The sequence below is a fragment of the Rhinoraja longicauda genome, chromosome 4 (assembly GCF_053455715.1).
Source record: "Rhinoraja longicauda isolate Sanriku21f chromosome 4, sRhiLon1.1, whole genome shotgun sequence".
NCBI lineage: Eukaryota > Metazoa > Chordata > Chondrichthyes > Rajiformes > Arhynchobatidae > Rhinoraja > Rhinoraja longicauda.
In genome coordinates this window covers 57,480,948-57,502,464 of record NC_135956.1, presented here as the reverse complement: position 1 = coordinate 57,502,464, position 21,517 = coordinate 57,480,948, and the positions used below count along the sequence as shown (strand labels likewise).

The 21,517-nt window shown below is 42.3% G+C and overlaps 1 protein-coding gene across 3 annotated transcripts in view; it reads right to left on the bottom strand.

Annotated features, from left to right (window-relative positions):
- Positions 1-15,203, bottom strand: part of LOC144593164 (regulator of G-protein signaling 22-like) — a 64,571-nt gene extending 49,368 nt beyond the window's left edge. For 2 of the 3 annotated variants that reach the window (XR_013547213.1, XM_078398647.1), the window contains exons 1-6: positions 14,721-15,203; positions 11,789-11,817; positions 10,694-10,756; positions 3,053-3,274; positions 1,783-1,868; positions 424-637 (exon numbers count right to left, since the gene is read on the bottom strand). Coding sequence is in view for 2 of the 3 variants with exons in the window: in XM_078398647.1 (XP_078254773.1) it covers positions 424-637; positions 1,783-1,868; positions 3,053-3,274; positions 10,694-10,756; positions 11,789-11,817; positions 14,721-14,757 (651 nt within the window). In the remaining variant the exon portion in view is untranslated. Of the gene's footprint in view, positions 1-423; positions 638-1,782; positions 1,869-3,052; positions 3,275-10,693; positions 10,757-11,788; positions 11,818-12,670; positions 12,794-14,720 lie in introns of all 3 variants that reach the window. The other variant, XM_078398648.1, reaches the window with a different exon arrangement.
- Positions 15,204-21,517: the final 6,314 nt, after the last annotated feature.

Here is a 21,517-nt window from a genome sequence, read left to right as displayed (position 1 = left end):
ATTAATTATAGACAATAGACAATAGGTACAGGAGTAGGCCATTCGGCCCTTCAAGCCAGCACCACCATTCAATGTGATCATGGCTGATCATTCTCAATCAGTACCCCGTTCCTGCCTTCTCCCCATACCCTCTGACTCCGCTATCCTTAAGAGCTCTCTCTTCAGAGAATTGGCCTCCACTGCCTTCTGAGGCAGAGAATTCCACAGATTCACAACTCTCTGACTGAAAAAGTTTTTCCTCATCTCCATTCTAAATGGCCTACCCCTTATTCTTAAATTGAGGAACAATATGGACAAATGTCAAGTACTGGGACTTTTTTGTTGAATTTTACCCTGTTATGCAACTTCATTAAAATTAAGTATAACTTCAAGGTCAGAGACGTATCATATACTTAGCCAGGGATGTGCCATCAGCAAACCTACCTCACGCTGCCCTGATATCAGGGCATTTTCATCCCAATAGTTGAAGTCTGTGACAATATCTTCAGCCTTGCTTTTTTTTTCTATTTCCATAGCTTCCATTTCTTCAACTTGGCTTTTTTCTTCTATTTCTATAGCCCAGGGGCGATACTTAGGATCTATTTGCGGCATGCCAAGTCTTGGCCTGCATTCTAATTGAGACAGCAGCTTTGCTAGCCTGCGTTTGATAACAGAAGCAAAAACATGAGCAGACATTTGAAACTTGTCAGAGCATAGATTTTTATTTTGATTACAAAACCTTTATATACCACTGCCTAAGTGTTCATATTTTTAACAGAGAGAAGTCAGTAGGAAATGGTATTTTCTATTCCTTTTGATGGAATAGTAGACAACTAGACCAGTGTTGGGTGTGCTTCGACTGTGATAAGCATTGCAGTCATGATCCTTGACAGATTGGAAGCCCATTCAGTCTGTTGCATCCAAGCCTGCTCTCAGACTAATCTCATCAATGCCATTCTCCCACTTTTTTCCTGGTGATCTGTTTTCTCTAACATGACCGTCTATTCTACTCTGATTCTCCAAACATCCATTTACACTACAGGCAGTTTCCAATTGATAATCAGCATTTAAACCAGCACATCTTTTGGAGCTGACCAGAGCAACCAGGGGAACCCATGTGGTTGGTTATAAAGGGAACATACAAACCTTACACAGACAGCATTCAAGGTCAGGATCAAACCCAGGTCCAACACTTATACAACTATCTTTAAATGTTATTCTTTGAGTTAGGAATAATTGTATGGGGAGGGGGAATGCCGCTAATTGCCAGAATTTTTATGTTGGCCGAGGAGGAGTATTTTAAGATCTGGCCTCTGAACAACCTAGTAACAAATGTACATGTTCTGTTCTTTGATGTTGAAGGATTCTTTCAAAATCCCAAGTGGTGTAGAACCACCAAAGTATTTGAATGAGGTGTCAAACTGAAGCACAGATGTCAGGGCAGCCTGTGGAGTATGAGCCAGGAAAATGATGGATGATATGATGGGGATGTGTTTCATTATATAACAAAATAATTAAATGCATTTAATTCTGAAATATTACAGTCAGTTCAGGAAACAAACATTATCAAAAATAGTAATTTGGTCCCAGATTGAGATCCACAAGTTAGTAGATTCCCAGAGTGGAGACTTTATAAATGAGATTGCTGGTCCCACATATTAAACCTTATCAAAGGATTACCATATGTAAATTAGCCTATAAAGCACACCAGCCCTCTACTCCAAATGTACATATCGGTCACCTGCACATTACAGCCTTTGGCAAATATAGAAGGCAGCATGCTCAATAATTCACAGCATTCACCTGTACTCAAAGTAACAGTCACTCCGAAGGAATGTTGGAAGCCTCTCATTTTTTATCCATACCATACCCTGCTCCGGATCCAGAAGCTAAAATTTGTAGAAACAAAAACTCAGTGTAGTTCAATGTTTATTGAAACAAAAAGACATACAATTAAAGATCTGAATGGATTATTAATTCACACGGGAACACATTTATACTATTTACAAATCTTGTCCTATATCAAGTTCCTATCCTTGCAGAGTTCTGATTCATAGCAAATGTAAAATTCTCATCTCTCGGTTTAAATCCTTTCAGAATCATACTAAATTCTGCATCTGTGATTTCCTTTAATATTATACAATCCCTCAGAACTCAATGTTTTACAGCCAGTCTCTTATGTATTCTCTTCTTCTCAATGCAGCAACTATGCTCTCAGTTGCTCTGGTCCTTTACAGTATGAAATTCCCCTTAGCACATATCCACCTTATAATTCTTCTTAAGGACCATAAAACATTATCTCTAAAAAGATAGCTTCCATATCACATGCTAAAGTAAAACTGTAGGATTCCAGTAACCCAGCACCTTGAGCTGGGCTAGATGATTTTCAGGATGATTAAATTTTATTTCTTTCAATATTCCTTCACACTTTTAATTCCCATTTTATTATAATAAGAATTTTTCCAGTGAACTAGCTAAGTTTAAGGTGAGTGCAGGAAACAGGGTCCCAGTAAGTTGAAAGAGAGCACAAGAACCAGGGTCATATTGAGTGGGATATACAGCAATTGGGAAGGTAGTATAACTGGGGTCCCGGTGAGAGAGAACATAGCACTACAGATATCCCCTGGTGAGCTAGATGCCAAACCAGCCAGACTTTCAAATCATCCGATGGTGGATTAACAAAGTTTTAATTATACTGTAATGCACTATTGAATTGTGGATTAGATCAGAAGCACTACAGCCAGAACATAGTTTTGGTGGAGTTATAGCTGGAAGATATTGGATTATCTGCCCATTCCAGAACACATTTATTTTTGCTAGTTACTTCAATGGAAAATAAATTGCACAAGATCAATAATGAGTAACCAACAAGCTCTCTATAGCTTTATGGTTTTGCAGAGGCTTGGATAAACTGTATACAAGTGCAAAATTATTACCATTTCTGATGAAGGGTAAATCACATTTAAAATAATTTCATTTTTATTGAATGTTTTTGATATTATTTTTCTTAATTTTAAATATTTCATATTTAAACATACCAGCGATGTAATGAAACTGTCTTTAATATACCTACCGTTACAATGTATTTATCATCAAATTTTACATCCAAATTTGTGATTTTTTGTTGCGGTTGAGAAGAGTTTCTTCTAGATTGGACTGTAACATCGTAGATGGGGTCAACAGGTGCAAGAGCATGCACCAGACTTTTTAATTGTTTCAACAGATTTTTCTCTGCATTGTCAACAATTTCAAAGGTCTCTGTAACCTTGTTGAACCAAATTGGCATTGGAAAATTCTGTGAAGCAAAAAAAGTGGGTTTAGTTTTCATATGAAAAGAGAAATTATCTTCCTCCAAATTGGCTGCCAACTCACCAAAATTGACCTGGGATCTTCAGGAAAATCAAATCAAATTCTTGGCCATGATTGCAACCAATCCAGAAAAAAACCCCAGTAGATTCAATTTCATCAGCATTAAATTTCTCCTGGATTTTATTTAAATAGTTTTAGCTCAATCGTTATAAAATATTTAGACCTGTGGATCTTCAATACAATGTTCAGTTTCATTTGTGATCCTTTAACAAATGCAGCAATGGAGCTGTGTTCATAAAAGCCATAAAGACATTCAGGCATGGCTGGTAATGTGGTAAGTAATACTTGGCCACACAACTATCTGCTAACTTTGTCTTACATGCACAATAACATCTAGACCCTCTATGCTTCACTCATTAGCAGTTTCTTTCAATTTGGACAACAGATTGCCATTACAGAAGTGCCAAGAGGCCACTTAGAATATTACAGTAAATACAGCAGATTTAGCTTTAAAAGAAAAGTGTGCTTTGCATTTCAGAAGACCTTTGAAATGATAGCACACAAGAGATTATTAAACAAACTTGGTGTGAGCAGCATTGCTGGTTATATATGGCTTGAACTGAGGATTGGTTATTGGGTGGAAATCTGATATTAGGAATAAATTTGTCTTTTTCTGTGGGCCCTGTACCATCTTGCTCCTAATTGTGACGCATTTAGTGTCACAGGGATTGGCAGTGGAGCCCCAGGTCACAATTTATATGGATGATTTATATGTGGGCATCATGTATCGTTTGGTGGTGACACCAATGGTGGTGACAATGTTGGCCGTTGGTAGAATGCAGAGATGCTTCAGGGGCAAATGTTACACTGCCCTTTTTCATAAAGAAAATTTGAATATAAGCCTAGAAATATCTTGCTCATAACATATTGGAGATTGATAAGACAGCATCTGGAATATAATATACTTTTCTCCCTGTCTAAAAAATATACTAACAATAGTTGTGCAGCAATAATTCACAAGATTAATTTTTATGATGTTGTTAATTATTATGTCATGTAAAGAGAGACTAAACAGATTAGACTCATACTGACTTGAATTTAGGATGACAGAAATGTAACTGAAAAATACAAAATTCTTATAAGACTTGATAAGGTGAATACAAAGACCTTGTGCAACCATGGTCTGGGCTACCTAGAACCAGAGCCACATTTAGGAGCAAGATGAAAAGGAATTTCTTCACCTGGAGGTTAATTAATTATTTAAACTCTCCGCTCAGGAAGACTGAGATTGGGCATATTTGAGACAAATCAATAGTTTCCCAGACATCAAGAGAATTAAGGGATATAGGGTTGACAAAGGAATGTGTCGCTGAAGCAAAAGATCAGCTATGATCTTATTGAATGAGGGGCTGAATGGCCTATTTCCACTTTGATTTCTTATGCCCATATTATGTTCTTTTTTGCTTTTGTATGAACAGATTAAGGAAAGCACTTGAAAATGTGCCAAGTGTGATTAAAATATCTAATTTATCTAAATTCAATTTCTATAAATTAGATCTCAAAGGTGAGCCATTCACAGATTAGTTTGTAAACCACAAGTAAGTGTACCATCTGTTTAGGAAAAAACTTATCGTGAAATAAAATAATATTCTGCAGCCTTGTTGTTGCCACAAAGTAGAATTTGCCTGAAGTTGTAAAAGAGGATACTTGGAATTCAACAGCTTTCTTCGTAACACAGGGGAGTAGTGATTATGTTTCTGAACCAACAATCTAGGCCACACGTGTCAAACTCAGGGCCCGCGGGCCGAATCCGGCCCGCCACGTCATTTTATGTGGCCCGCGGGCCGACCGGCCCGCCACGTCATTTTATGTGGCCCGCGAGAGCTTAATTGTCATTGGTCGTATATCTTTTAAGTTACAGACATTTTTAACTTTAAACTCTCATTTCTAAACACACACTTTTCCAAGTGCTGTGCGTCTGACGTCACCACGCACGGCACGGCCTCTCCTCACTCGCACAAACAAGGTGGCCGCCGTTAGCGGAGCCGCCCGCCCGCATCACGGGCTCCCCTCCACTCCCCATACCCGGGGGACACTCCCGAGCAGGAGGGAGATGGTCGGACAGATGGTCCGCTCATCCGTCCCTTCAACCCACGCCACGGCGTCCTCGAGTCCCCCCTCCCGCCCGGGCCCAGCACCCCGCACCGTCATCGCACACAGGCCGCAGCGCAGCGGGCAGCTTCTTCTCCTCCTTCAGCGGCCGCTTCCACCGATGGCGGCATCGACCAGGGCCGCTGCCACCGACGGCCCGTCGCCACTTCAGACAGATGGCGGCCTCCTCACGCTTCGCCATCTTGTGCGGGCCTCCCGCCGCGCCTCTCTCCCCTCGCTTCTCTTCCCTCCCCTCCCCACACTCCCAGACCCGCCGGCCCGCCTCGAGTAGTCCCACCTCCGCTGCCCGACTCGAGTAGTCCGGAGCTCCCTCCTCCTCCCTGCATGCTCGGTAAGTGCCTTTCGCCGCCAACGGCTCCACGGAGGGGAGTGGACGTGGGGGCCGAGTGAAGGGTGGGGGTAGGAGGGGGGTGAGGAGAGAATGGGGGGGGGGTGGGGGGAGGAGAGATTGGGGGAAAGGGGTGGTGGGGACAGGGGGGAGAGTGAGAGTGGGTGAGGAGAGAGTAGGGGGAGAGTGGGACTGGGGAGGGGGACAGCAGGGGTGGGGGTGGTCGGGGAAGAGAGTGGGGGTGGGGGAAGGGGAACAGTGGGGTCAGGGAAGAGGGGAGAGTGGGGTGGGGAGGATGGGAGGAGCAGAGAGCGGGGGTGGGAGGGGGGTGGTGGTGGGGGAAGAGAGTGGGGGTGGGGGGAAGGGGACAGTGGGGGTGGAGGGGTAGTGAGAATGGGGTGGGGCGAGTGTGGAGGGAAAGGTGGGGGGTGAGGGTGGGGGGTGGGGACAGAGAGTGGGGCTGGAGGAGGAGAGAGTGGTGGAAAGGGGGGTGGTGGGGAAAGGGGGTGGGGAGGAGAGAATGAGGGAAAGGGGGTGAAGGGGAAAGGGGTGGGGGAGAGTGCGAGGGAGAGGGACTGGGGAGGAGGGCAGAGTGCGGGTGGGGAGGAGGAGGGGTGGGGGGAAGGGGAGGAGGAGGGGTGGGGGGAAGGGGAGGAGGAGGGGTGGGGGAAGGGGACAGCAGGGGAGGGGGTGGTGGTGGGGGGATGAGAGAGTGGTGGAGGGGGGAAGGGGACAGTGGGGGTCAGGGAAGAAGGGAGAGTGGGGGGAGGTTGGGAGGAGCAGAGAGTGGGGGTGGGAGGGAGAGTGGGACAGCAGGGGAGGGGGGGGTGGTGGTGGGGGGAAGAGAGTGTGGGGTGAGAGGGAAGGGGGCCGTGAGGGTCAGGGAAGAGGGGAGAGTGGGGGGAGGGAGTGGGGGAGGGAGAAAAAGGTGGGTGAGGGGGAAGGGGACAGTGACAGTGAAAGGAGGGGGAGGGTGGGGGGAGGAGAGAGGGAGTGTGGGGGAAGGGAGTAGGGCGGGAAGGGGGACAGTGGGGGTGGGGTAGAGTGGGGGGGAGTGGGGGGGAGAGGGGGGGGCGGTGAGAATGCAGGTGGGGCGAATGGGGGGAGGGGAGGAGAGAATGGGGGTGGAGGAGAGAGTGGGGCTGGGGAGGAGAGAGTGGGGGAAAGGGGGGGTGGGGGGAGGAGAGAGTGGGGAAAGAGGGGTGGGGGAGAGAGTGGGGCTGGGGAGGAGAACGGGGGGTGGGGGAGGATAGAGTGGTGGAAAGGGGGGAGGAGGAGAGTGGGGGTGGGAGGGAGAGTGCTACTGGGGGGGAGGGTGGGGTGGGGAGGAGGGAATAGTAGGGATGGGGAGGAGGGGTGGGGGGAAGGGGACAGCAGGGGTGGGGGGTGAGGGTGTGGTGGTGGGGGGATGATAGAGTGGGGGTGGGGGATAATTGGGACGGGGTCAGGGAAGATGGGAGAGTGAGGAGTAGGGAGGAGGGGATAAGGGGGATTGAGTAGGGGGTTGAGGGTGCTACACCAATACAGGAGAGGCTTTGGGTCCAAGCCACCCTCTCCCCTTCCCTGTACCGCCTTTAATTGCGCTCCCCTCCCCTGGAGGAGCACGGCACCACAGTGAAGGAGAAAGAAGATGGCCGCTGGCCATCAGAGGCTACCTTTCCCCTCCTTACCCATCCCTCCCTTCTCCACCCCACTCTCCACCCCATTGAGATTAATTTTATTTATTTTTAAGAGACAATTTAGTTTAAAGAAAAAACGCGATTTCCCCAAGTCGCAATGGAAACCCTATGAGGAACCCAATTTGTCAATATCATATCATATCATATATATACAGCCGGAAACAGGCCTTTTCGGCCCTCCAAGTCCGTGCCGCCCAGTGATCCCCGTACATTAACACTATCCTACACCCACTAGGGACAATTTTTTACATTTTACCCAGCCAATTAACCTACATACCTGTATGTCTTTGGAGTGTGGGAGGAAACCGAAGATCTCGGAGTAAACCCACGCAGGTCACGGGGAGAACGTACAAACTCCTTACAGTGCAGCACCCGTAGTCAGGATCGAACCTGAGTCTCCGGCGCTGCATTCGCTGTAAAGCAGCAACTCTACCGCTGCGCTACCGTGCTTACATATATTTTTACATTTATGTTAATGCATGTACAATATTTGTACATTTCAATAAATAATAATCAAATGCAGAGACAGTTATTTAACAATATGTTAAGGATTAGTTACATTTATAGAGTCTTACAGTTACAATCGGCCCTTTGAGGGCAACCATAATGCTGATGTGGCCCGGGGTGAAAATGAGTTTCACACCCCTGATCTAGGCCATCAGATTGAAGATCGACACAAAAAGCTGGAGTAACTCAGCAGGACAGGCATCATCTCTGGAGAGAAGGAATGGGTGACATTTCGGGTTGAAACCCTTCTTCAGACTGAAGAAGTTGTATTACACTGCCCTTGTGGCAAGGACTGGAAAATAAATACTGTTCTGGTCAGCAATGATTCATAACCCTCAAGAAATTTTGAAAAGAGATCCTGCAGAATATGCATCATGAAACTAGACACTGCAACAAGTTAGTCAGCACCTGTAATCCCATTTTGTGAGTATCATTTCAGGTTTATACAATTTGGTATTATTCTTCATTTTTCTCATACTTTAGATGGCCATTACTCACATTAAAAACTGTCCAATACAGAACATGATATGTTTCCTAGAATGAGTTCAGTTTCCAAAAATGTTGCTAAGTGAATTCCTTCAGCCTCTGACAGGTGCCAACAGAAGGTGCAAGACTGTGGCAGCATCATTTCCAGTAGAAAGGGAGTGTACATCAGAAGACAAATCAACAGTGTATAGGAAGGAACTGCAGATGCTGGTTTACACTGAAGATAGACACAAAATGCTGGAGTAAATCAGCGGGACAGGCAGCATTTCTGGAAAGAAGGAATGGGTAATGTTTCGGATCGAGACCCTTCTCCAGACTTATCAAGTCTTATCAAGAAGACAAATCAAGTTGTGTTTCAAACACCTTAGTGAATAGATAAGAAAACAACTGAAGCCACAAAGACAATAGCTTCTTTGTTCTCTGGGCCCGGCAAGGAAAAGGCTGAAGAGTGAAATCATAGAGGGGTTCAGTTTATTAAATTATTCCAGTGTCTGCACATTGAGGAATAAATGTCTGCTGTCAGTTTTTTCATACCTTTACAGTGGTATGAAATTCTGCAATCAAAGTTTAGTTAAATAGCCACACAGACATGAAGACAGAAGCTGCAAATTACCATTATTATACACATCAAACAAAAATGACCCATATACATTTATCCTAAAAGGCAAAAGAACAAGTTTTCATTGAATGCCTAAATACAGCTCAGCAGTTGCGAGAAGTTGTTCTCTATAAAGTCAAGTTTATATGCACCAGGAATCTTTACTGGATAGTTCAGTTAAGTACTTTCAGTTTTCTGCTTCTCTTAAAATAGGGCAAAACCATTTGTTGCCATGGATGTCCTGGCAAGTTATTTGTTTATAAGTTGAAGGAAACATTGTTGGCATTGGTGATACTCCTGGCTTTAGAAAAGTCTCTTTGCTGTGGAAATGTCAACATGACCACGATCAGGAATGTCCTATTTATATATAGCAGCCAGACCTCCTGCACATTCATTTGAACAATAAATTACTCTTCAGTAAAGATGGGATTAGAAGGTGAACTGGAAAATAAAAATGCTCACTTTGAATTCATAGACAAAAATAAAAACTAGTCCTCTCCAGGTAGAGATACCAACTTTCTAACTTGATTTGTCGTCTTGATAAGACTTGTCTTCTTGATAAGACTTGATAAGTCTGCAGAAGGGTCTCGACCCAAAATGTTACCCATTCCTTCTTTCCAGAGATGCTGCCTGTCCCGCTGATTTACTCCAGCATTTTGTGTCTATCTTCAGTGTCGGGGTCTACAGCGGCCCGTGGGCCTAATACAGAACAAGGGCGGTCCTGTACAGGACAAACAAATTTAGCCCAAAATACGGGATGTCCCGGCTAATACGGGACAGTTGGCAACCCTATCTCCAGGAGGAATTCCGTGGATAGAAAGTGAAGGCACAGAATAGATGGAAATACCAATCAACTGTAAATGTGAGAGACAGAACACTGCTGTTGCTGGAAATCTGGAATAAAAGAGAAAGCTGGAAATATTCAGCAGGTCATTCAGCATTAGTGCAGAGAGAGAAAAATAAAGTTAATGCTACAGGTGATAACCTTTCTACGGAAATGACCAACTCTGATACATATGAAGAAGGCTGAATTTAACAAATTAGGTGACAATTGTTGAGTCTTGAAGACTATAATGTGCTCTGTTGGAAAAATAGGATACTCTTACATTCTTAAAGTTGTTTGAATGACATTTATTTAATAATTTATTTTAATTATTTATATCCTTTTTTTTTTCAAATGTCTCTAATCGATTCAAAAGCTTTTCACAGGAGTGAGCAGTCAATGTCCATCAGGGTTTTTCAGGGCAGAGCCTCAGTGGTCGACCAACAGAGGCTTAGCCACTGCTCGGACACTCACTCCTGCTTCTCAGGATGGTCAGTTTGTTTGGCTTTCCACATTAGGGAAAGGTATATCAAGACAGGAAGTTGCCATAGTTACACAGACATCTTGGCCAGGTTCAGCCTCATCCAACCTATCCAGCCTAAGACAGAAACAAATTTATTCAAAGGATAATGGTATGTTGGCTTACAGTCCAAAGTGCACTATGAACTCTCAGTAAAGAGCTCCTCATTCAACGAACACTTTTTATTTTTCTAAACCTGCTATTAATTTGAAGACCTTTGGTAGTTTGTGAAATGCAAGTCACTGCAATTTCAGAATCCCTTTGGTGTTATTTTAATCAATAAACCACTTACCAGCAGACCAAGAAACATATTGAAATAATCCACCAGGAGATCGTCAGTTAACAAATAGTTTTCCTAGAAGAGGAATATTAGATATGGTCAATGTTTTGTATAATGGAAGATGACATTGCACAGTGGTTTCTCAGTTTTCAAAAGGATATTTATGTAATGTTAAATATTTCTAAGCAAAATGTTAAAGAATTGTATCAGTGTGGCATTTTAATTGCCAATCTGTATTGTTGCACATTAGGCTGCACATCTTACCACCATCAGAAAGGAAGACGGCATCCATAAATCAGGCCAATTTTCCACAAAAAAAAAAAAAACCTTTCTGGAATACCTATTTTTACCAATGATATCTCCGTGGACTTAAATAAATCATATGATTCATATCACATGGAAGATGACAATTTAGTCCACTGTATTTTACCAATTCCTTTAGATATCTATACAATTAGACACACTCTCCTACCTTTAATCTCTACCTTTAATCTATTACCCTGCAAGTGATTCTCTTTTATATTTTTCAGGCTCTGCTAAAGGATATTTGATTGCTTTAATGTGAAATTGAGGGCATTCTACCACTGAAGGATCTATCCGAGCAATCCTTTCCCCTTGTATCTTCCCTTTGTGGAGGTCATCATCCTATGCATCCCCTTCTTCCTTTAAGACCATTGTGAAAATCATCTCTGTAGTAGTTTACCTAATATCAAATGCCTTGGCTGAGCAATGTATTTTTCATTGAACTTCTAAAGTGTTTGGGATGCTCTACAAATGCAAGTAAACATCAAAATAGATTTAAATTACCTATTTCTCTTGTAAACTTCCATTTTAGTCTTCACAAGCATTTTTATGCTATGTACAATTTAATTTTCCACTGAATGGTAAAAACGTACAGAGACAATTTAACAGGAAAGGAATTAGTTTTATATTGAAATATTTTGCTATACTAACTGCAATGAAAATAAATAAACTCATTAGAGAGCCTCTTTAAAGCTCCAATGGTTCCTCTTGGGACAAACACAAGAAGATTATTCCATTGCCTGAAGGGCCAATTCACGGGAGAATTGAGCTTCATTTAAAGTTCACCCCTACCCATGTACTTACAAATTCATCCACTGTTACATCAGGAGGCTCTGAAAAACAAAAACAAAATTCAAGATAAAGTAAATATAATACCATCTCAATAATCTCTCAATTCAATTTAATTAAAATCAGGTGGTGTCTACTGGAGAAAATGACAGGTTTGCTGTTTTGGGTTGAAGATCTCTTATTATAGACAATAGACAATAGACAATAGGTGCAGGAGTAGGCCATTCAGCCCTTCGAGCCAGCACCGCCATTCAATGCGATCATGGCTGATCACTCTCAATCAGTACCCCGCTCCTGCCCTCTCCCCACACCCCCCCACTCCGCTATCCTTAAGAGCTCCATCCAGCTCTCTCTTGAAAGCATCCAACGAACTGGCCTCCACTGCCTTCTGAGGCAGAGAATTCCACACCTTCACCACCCTCTGACTGAAAAAGTTCTTCCTCATCTCCGTTCTAAATGGCCTACCCCTTATTCTCAAACTGTGGCCCCTTGTTCTGGACTCCCCCAACATTGGGAACATGTTATCTGCCTCTAATGTGTCCAATCCCCTAATTATCTTATATGTTTCAATAAGATCCCCCCTCATCCTTCTAAATTCCAGTGTATACAAGCCCAATCGCTCAACCACTAGCTTGAGCTTTGTCTGTTTCTCTTTTTAGATGCTATCTGGCATGATGGGCATCTCTGAAATGTTCGGTTTTTATTTCCATCAGCTGCATTTTTACTTCTTAATCACTGGCCTGTTCTGAATTAACTCAGTCTTTTTCTCTCCACAAAGGCTGCCTGGCTTATGGGATTCTCTGAGCATTCCACTATGGTGTTCCATATTTCAAAGTGCCAGCAAGTTCTTCCTGCTACTGGCATCTCCACAAGTTAGGATAGTTAATATTAACTAACCTTCAGCACTCTTTCCTAATCAATTCCACCCAGTCATTTGTCCTCGCTTCATTTCCATCACATCACATATGTCTTTCTATCCCTCCTGCTTCTCCGCAATTTTGAATATGCCTATTCCAATTTCTGCAGAAAAATCATTGATTTGAAGCATTAATTGTGTTCCACTCAGCAGAGATGCTACCTGGCCTACTGAAAAATTTCAGCATTTCTGATTTAAAAAAAGTTTATGACTTGTGTAGGAGTCAACATTTTTATCAAACTACTACATAGTGGACCCATTGGACCCAAACCTCTCCTGCATTGGTGCAGCACCCCCCCCCCCCCCTCCTCCCCACTCCATCCCCCTCAAACCCCCCTTATCCTCCCTCCACCCCCTCCCTCCCTAGGAGATAGATGTAAACTTTAAAATGTGAATAACTTTAAATATATAACCGATTTCAATGAAATTTCTTCCATTAGCACCATAGGGACGACGGTAAGGTGGGCCTAAAATTGTCGCACTATCGTGTATCATTTTGCCTGTAGTTCAGGAACAAACAAACAAGAGTTTTATTATATAGATAGATATCTATGATTTGTTTTTGTTCGTCTGAACACAGATAAAGATAAGGTGTTCGATAATAGTCCAAACTTCCAGTTGAAAGTTTTGTGAAACAAAATATTAAGCGCATAATTATTTTAACACATCGGCCGGTGACTGAGAAATCAGTGAGACTTGTCAAAGCACTAGAGCAAGAAGTATTGCAAGAGTCCTGAAGATTAACAAAATACACACATTTGCAGATTTGTTGAGGAAATGCAAAACTATACTGCATTTCAGTAGGTTATGAGTGGAAGGCTCTGAACAAGATTATGATTTGACTGAACTAAGCTCAAGGGAAGAGCATAAGAACTGAAAGAAACAAAATGATGACTCGAGTCAAGGAGAGCAAAGATTGTAACTATGGGATAGAGTTTGTGTGGTGACATCACCCAGCTAATTAGACGGTTTCAGCATTAGTTGAAGAATGCCAATGGAGTTGCCAAATTGGACCTGTTGCCAAAGCCACAACAAATCCACAGCAGATGCCATCACCTGACTCCTTACACTCATCGCTAGAACATCTAAATAACAAGGACTCCCACGTCAGACTCCTATTTATTGACTATAGCTCTGCCTTCAACAGCGTAATCACAACAAAACTAATCTCCAAACTCCTGGACCTAGGAGTCAGCATTCCTCTCTTCCTGACCCGGGGGGGGGGGGGGGGAGAGGGGAAGGAGAGAGGGGGAAAGGAAGGGGAGAGGGGGAAAGGAAGGGGAGAGGGGGAAAGGAAGGGGAGAGGGGGAAAGGAAGGGGAGAGGGGGAAAGGAAGGGGAGAGGGGGGAAGGAAGGGGAGAGGGGGGAAGGAAGGGGAGAGGGGGGAAGGAAGGGGAGAGGGGGGAAGGAAGGGGGAGAGGGGGAAGGAAGGGGAGAGGGGGGAAGGAAGGGGAGAGGGGGGAAGGAAGGGGAGAGGGGGAAGGGGAGGTGAAGGGAGGGGAGGGGGAAGGAGAGGGTGCTGCACCAATGCAGGAGGGGTTTGCGCCCTTGTTCTCGTATTTTATAAATCTCAGCTGCTACATTCCAGTGAGAAAGGCCTTACCAAGGATTGAAAGAAGTAACATAAAAACAATAAACAGTATATGGTAAGAGTTTGTGCAGTTCCGTAAAAGGGAAGAAAATAGTCAAATTAATTGGTCACTGGGGAATTCGATAGAAATTTTAAAAATGGCAGCAATCCTAAATATTTTAAATTGGTCTTCATGATATCAAATCTTTAACTTCCTAAGATGTCGCCATCCTGTACAGATTAGTAAAGGAGTGTGCAATAAATCATAGACTTTTCACTGTGTTAATGAAGTGAAAGATTATATTTCCCGTATTACAACAAAACCTGTTCTTCAGCATTCGTCTAGTGTACTTCTAACTCTCCAGCTCGCGTTGGATTGAAGTACGGGTGAAAAAGGGACAATTGTACAACGGTGGGACTGAGAGATCGGCTTAAACAGGAGCGTCCTCTGCCCAACATACCTGTCGTCAATCTGTCTGATACGTTTCCTGGCTCCATCAGCGAAGACGTGCAGAGGGCGAAATTATCACAATTCCACCCCTGGCCGTATGTTTTTCTCCCCAGAACAAAAACAAGGAATTAGGAGACGGGCGATTTCAGCTTTCAATTCTGCCTTTGGAAGGTCGGTCGCAGGAACTAAATACTCATGTAATTTTCAGCAAAAAAGAACAACCCGTGGCTGGGAACATCGGTGATGATGGACCTGACCTGCCCAATAAGAGCAGCAGTTTTGTGTCGACTTGGGTTGCTATGGTAGGCACAAAAACCTCAATCACGAACTAAACAAACAATGCTCGCGTAATTCCCTAACCTGCTCAGATAACAACAGCTTTAACACATATTGGACCGGACAAATAGTTAAGACAGTAGCAAAACTTAGCGTTTGCTACTGCCAGGGGCGACTACATTCTGTAGGACCATGGGTCAGCTCTGGAAAACATCCTCGGTCCTCTCTGCCGATATTTCCAATACTGCTTTCGCTTCCTCTGGGGACATCAGTGAATAGTCAAACGTCACAAAGCAGCAAATCACAGCCCAAATTCGCGAGCGAAGACGTTGCAGTTGAGGGAGAGGAGAAAGGGAAAGGGTGAAACCAAAACAAAAAAAGCCTTTACATTTTTACATTTCTTTCATCTCCAGTGAATCAGATTTAGGCTTGGAAACGTCACCCATTCCTTCGCTCCAGAGATGCTGCCTGTCCCGCTGAGTTACTCCAGCATTTTATGTCTACCTTAGGCTTGATAATAATGTTTTTGATAGCAACTCTGTCGTCCATTTTCTTAACAATTCTGAAACACGAGGGACAGGTTTAGAGAGAATGGGACAAACGCAAATTGGACCAGCTTAGGTGGGGCATTTTGATCAGCATGGACAAGTTGAGCTGAAGCGCTTGTTCCATGTTGTATGACTTCTATTATGTGTACGCAAAATTGAGGAAATAGGTTGCAAACAAAGGAGTAGCAAATTGTTTCAATTGTAAATTATGCTCAATTGACAATTGACATAAGATGGCAAGAAAAACAAGAATGGGAAAGAACATTACTCAAGACAATTATATCCTCATTGTATTGATCGTGTGGTACAATTTCAAGTTGGTTGCATTGTCAATCCCAAACTGTCTTCGTCTGAAGCCCTGGACCCAAGCTGAACTTTCAATGCTCTCTCTCCAAGTCATTTCCCTATTTGAGTAGTATCACCTACTCGGATACAAATACTCTCTCATTCCAAACATATAAAATACAGTGATCAAATCAGAGGTTTCAAAAAGGAAATTGAATGAGATTATGGAAATAGTAATAAAGCGTACATGGGGTAATGGAGTAGCATGTTGGAGTCTCAAACAGCTTTATGTAATAGTGACTTCATAACAACGGTCAGACCACAAAATGAACAAAAAGGATTACAATAGGACCAGTAAATGTGTTACATACTTAGCATGGGTATACAAATTGCAGTACAAAAACTTTCAGTGACGCATCTTTTTTTGTGGGGGAGGAAGTTGGTTTAATTAATGCACAGGGTAATGACGGACTGGAGGATATTAGTAAATTTGTAGAATGGTCAAATAATAGGCAAATCAACTTCAATGAAAGTAAGTGTAATACCTTTGAATGTAGGTACAGTTAAGGAGACCTTTTCTCTCTGGAAAACAAAACATCTGAAATAGATAAGTTGAAAGAACTGGGGTACAAGGTAACTAGCTTTACTACGAAAGTTAATAACTACTACAGGTCTGGCAATTGCAATGCACAAGAATGCAAAAGGCTGCAGAGAGGGATGGACTCGGCCTGGTCCATCACAGGCACAGCCCTCCCCTCCACTGAAAGCATTTACATTAAGGTTGCCTTAAGAAGTCAGGTTCTATCATCGGGTAATGCCTTCTTCTCATGGCTACCATTGGGCCTGAGGTCCCATCATCAGGTTCAGGAACAGCTACTTTCCTACAACTATCAAGTTCTGGAACTAACCTCCAAAACACCAATGCTCTCGGCTGCAGAAAACTATGGTCCACCTCTCACACTACCATGTTGTTTTTGTTTTTAAACTGTGTTTTGCTCTAATGTCTTGTTCCTTTGGCAGTCTTCTTCCTTTTAGAAACCATAATTTTTGTACACTTTTTTGTGTTGGTCTGAGTTTTTGTGCCTGTGATAGAACATAGAAAAAACATGGAAAAATTAGTGCAGTAGGCCATTCTGCCCTTCGAGCCAGCACTGTCAATAGACAATAGACAATAGGTGCAGGAGTAGGCCATTCAGCCCTTCGAGCCAGCACCGCCATTCAATGCGATCATGGCTGATCACTATCAATCAGTACCCCGTTCCTGCCTTCTCCCCATACCCCCTCACTCCGCTATCCTTAAGAGCTCTATCCAGCTCTCTCTTGAAAGCATCCAACGAACTGGCCTCCACTGCCTTCTGAGGCAGAGAATTCCACACCTTCACCACCCTCTGACTGAAAAAGTTCTTCCTCATCTCCGTTCTAAATGGCCTACCCCTTATTCTCAAACTGTGGCCCCTTGTTCTGGACTCCCCCAACATTGGGAACATGTTATCTGCCTCTAATGTGTCCAATCCCCTAATTATCTGTCATTCAATATGATTATGGCTGATCATCTAAAATCAGTACCCTGTTCCTGCTCTTTCCCCATATCCCTAGATTCCTTTAGCCCTAAGAACTAAATCTAACACCCTCTTGAAAACAGGGAGCTTTCCTGTTGCAAACAGCATTTTCCATTGTACTTGTACCTCAACATGCTTGTACATTTGACAATATACCTGGTTTGACTAGACTTACTAAAACCATTTTAAAAAGTGGTTCAAAAAGAAGACGCATGGATTTGAGGGGAACAGATTGTGCCAATTTGTAAAAGCGCCTCGGTTAGCACTAACAGAATACTTTGAATAATTTTGGATTCCATGTTATAAAATAAATTTAGATTAACATGAACAAACAGGAGGCCATTTGGCCCCTCAAACCTGCCCTGCCATTCAATTTCACCATGGCTGATATGCTAAAGGCCTCACCTCTCTTCCTGTGCCACTTTAACACAGCCCTAAATATCCTGATCTTCCAAAAATCTATTTACTTCCTCTTTAAATAATTCCAGTTATCTGATGGGATCAGATTATCCAAGTTTGGGAATAGGATGGAAAGAATAAACGATAACAAATACAAATGACTGGAATTTCAATTCAATATTGAAGAATGTTTTCTCCCCCACTCGCCAAACTCTCTTTATCCCTATGTTTTTACCAGAATGAAACACGAACAACCTGGAAACTGGTGTTTAAAATCACTAACTAATTCAGTACTTCCTGTCACACACCTGCAATCTCAGTATAATTTCCACATCAGGGCTGTGTTAATGTCATTCCCTGTGCAATGCTAATCTGGACCACTGAAGAGAAATTGTACCAGTGACCAAAGGGCATCTCATGTTGGGTATTCCCAACAATAACTCAATTGTAACAATCATGGATACCTGCCTGAGGAAAGGAAGCTCAATGTTCCTGGGCATAGAATTTAAGCATGACACTGGGTGGGAGGTGGTGTTACACTTCGGACTAGGAAGGGTATTACATCAATACTTAGGATATTCTGGAGGTTTGCCAAATGAAATTACTATGGGCTGGACTTCAAAATAAGAAAGGGACAATTACTTTGATAGGAATTTATTAAAAAGTCTTCAAATAGCAGGATTTGGAAACAAATAGCAATGATGCAAAAGCATTAGGATTGAAGTACTGGGCTATTTTAACATTCGATATTGACCAAAATTGCCAGAATGGGTAAGAAATGGAAATATTTGCACAGGAATCCTTTTCAAACTGTGACCACAATTCAGTAGGCTTTTAAAGGTGGTCATGGAAAAGGACAAGGTTAGACCTTTTGTTCAAGTTTTAAATTGGGGGAATTTAAATTCAAACTGGGCTGACTTCAATAGCATAGGACAAGAGTTGCAGAAAGTAGATTGGGACAGCTGCTAGAGGGAGAACATGCAAAAAGAGGAGGCATTTAAAAGTGAAATTACAAGTGTTCAGAGTCAGCATGTCTATAAAAGTAAAAGAGCAAAAATGGCAAGATTAGAGAATCTTGGCTAACAGAAATTGGATCAGGAAAAAAGGTGGAAGCAAAGGCCAGGTATAAGACATTGTTATCAGGGGAACCTTTGAGGCTTAAAGGAAATAGGAGAGTTAGAAGGGCAAAAATGCATAGATAGCCCTGGTCAACAAAATTAAAAAGTCCAAAATCTTTAATAAATATTACAAGAGTGTAGCTACGGAAAGAGAAAACCTCGGGGACAAAAGGGGAAATCTTTATGTGAAGCCAAGAGAGGTTCTGTCCAGAATGAATACTTCATATCAATATTTGCCAGGAATGGGGAGATGTAGAATCTGAAGTGTATAGGAGAAAAAGTGTTAAAAAGATATTGACTCATCTCAAATTCCCAAGGCCTGATGAAATCTATCCCAGGAAAGGCAGTGATTACTTGGGCACGGACAGATTTTATTTTTTTGCATCACCTTTAGCTATGGGTGAGGTACTGGAAGATTGGTTGGTAGCTAATGTTGTTCCCACACTCAAGAAGGGTAGCAGGGACAATCCAGGAAACTACATGTCAGTAAATCTTAGGGATAGAATTTGTGACCACATGAGAATGAAGGGGTCTGTGGTTTTGTGCATGGGAAATTGTACCTCTTTTTTTTTAAAGGACGTTACTTGTTGCTTCAATTGATAGTGGCAAAGAAGTCAACATGGTATATGCGGACTTTAATAGGACTTTTGATCAGGTCCTATACAGTTAGCTGGTCCAAGTACTTGGACACATAGGATCAAATGTTTTGCCATATTGGATCCAAAATTGGCTTTGTGATGAGGTAGAATGTTATTTCTCTGACTGGAAGTCTAACCAGTGGTGTACAGGAGAGATCAGTGCCAAAACCTTCCTTACTTGTCATAGAAGTTATTTCGATATATCAAAATGTCTGGTCTGATAAGCAAATTTGCTGCCAACACAGATTGGTGCAGTTGTAGATAACAAGGACAGTTGCCCAAGCATAGAGGGACATAGCCTGGAAAATGGGGCACAGCAATGACAGAGAATTTAATTTAGACAAGTGAAGCAACATATTTTGGATTATCCAATATTCACCTGATATATATAGTAAACCACAGGGTCATTAGAAGGCTTGATGTACAAGAGGGATATTTAGGTGCAAGATAGACAATAGACAATAGGTGCAGTAGGCCATTCGCGCACTGCCATTCACTGTGATCATGGCTGATCATTCACAATCAGTACCCCGTTCCTGCCTTCTTCCCATAACCCTTGACTCCGCTATCTTTAAGAGCTCTATCTAACTCTCTCTCGAAAGCATCCAGAGAATTGGCCTCCACTGCCTTCTGAGGCAGAGAATTCCACAGATTCACAACTCTCTGGGTGAAAAAGTTCTTCCTCATCTCCGATCATAGAAAATGGCAACATAGACAGATAGAATAGCAAAGAAAGGGTAAATCTGCCTTAGACAGGGCTATTGAATGTATGGGTTTGGACATCATGTTGCTGCTGTACAAGACAAAATTATCAAGGGACCTTTTCACCAAGGGCAGCAAGGTCTCAAAGTTGAGGACATGGGTTTAAAGTGCAACGGGAAAATATTTAAAGGAGACCTGAGGAGCATGTTGAAATTGATCTTTTTCACTGCAGGCTGTCACTTAAAAGACTGATATTTAAAAACTAACACCAAAACAAAAATCTTTCCTGGTTCACCAACATTAATTGTAGCCAAAGATAAAGTCAACTTCAGGATGACAAACCAAATGCAAGCTTATTCCAGTTTATCCACATTAAAATTTATATTGAAACAAGTTTGGTTCTGCCTGAATATAACAAAAACATTTCACAAGTTGGCAGAGAGTTCTTTAAAAACCAAACAATGAACAATTCAGGCCATGAAGAAAATGTATTCACACCATTTTATGAAAATTTTATTAAGCATGTAACAAAGTAAAATCCACTCCAAATGTCTATTAACTTTTTAAACATGTATAAAACTATGTACAAAAACGTCCAAAAGAATTTGGACACACACCCTGCTGCCTTGATTTTACACACACAGTCACTTTAAAACAGTACTTCACGTACAGAAATAATGGTGGAAGTGGGATTCCAAGTTCAGTCATTCAATAAATGGGAGTCCATTGCCCAAATCTAGAATTTTTGAAAAAGGGAGATAGGAATGGGAAGAAATCTTCAATTAGGAATGTAAAGAAAACTTCACTTTTTCCAGTCCCATCATAAAATTCTGACAACATTGTTCCAGCGAGATGTCAATTCTCCCATTTTCAATCCCCATGTTCATTGATCTTGGTTGCTTTTTAACTGTGCCTTCGAGAAATCTTAAAACACAATGATTTTGAAGCAAGCTACTTATCATTCTTATCATGACAGCGTTTCTGATGGTTATTCTGAAAAACCAACCCGAGAGTAGGGAAAATAAAAAAACCATTGACTAAAATCAGATGTGCAAATTAGAACAACCAGAAAGAGAAAACTTGTAATCTTGGACTACATTGTTTCCCCCACTAATTAATTGAAAATTATTGTACAAATTGATAGTAGTTTAAAAGCGTCTTCAAAATGTTTTTGAACAGATGCACATGCAGGTAAGAAAATCTGCAAGGTGTATAAAGGGAAAATGGTTGCGGGAATTCTCACTGTTCCATATTTACATATACAAGTTCACTACTTTAAAAT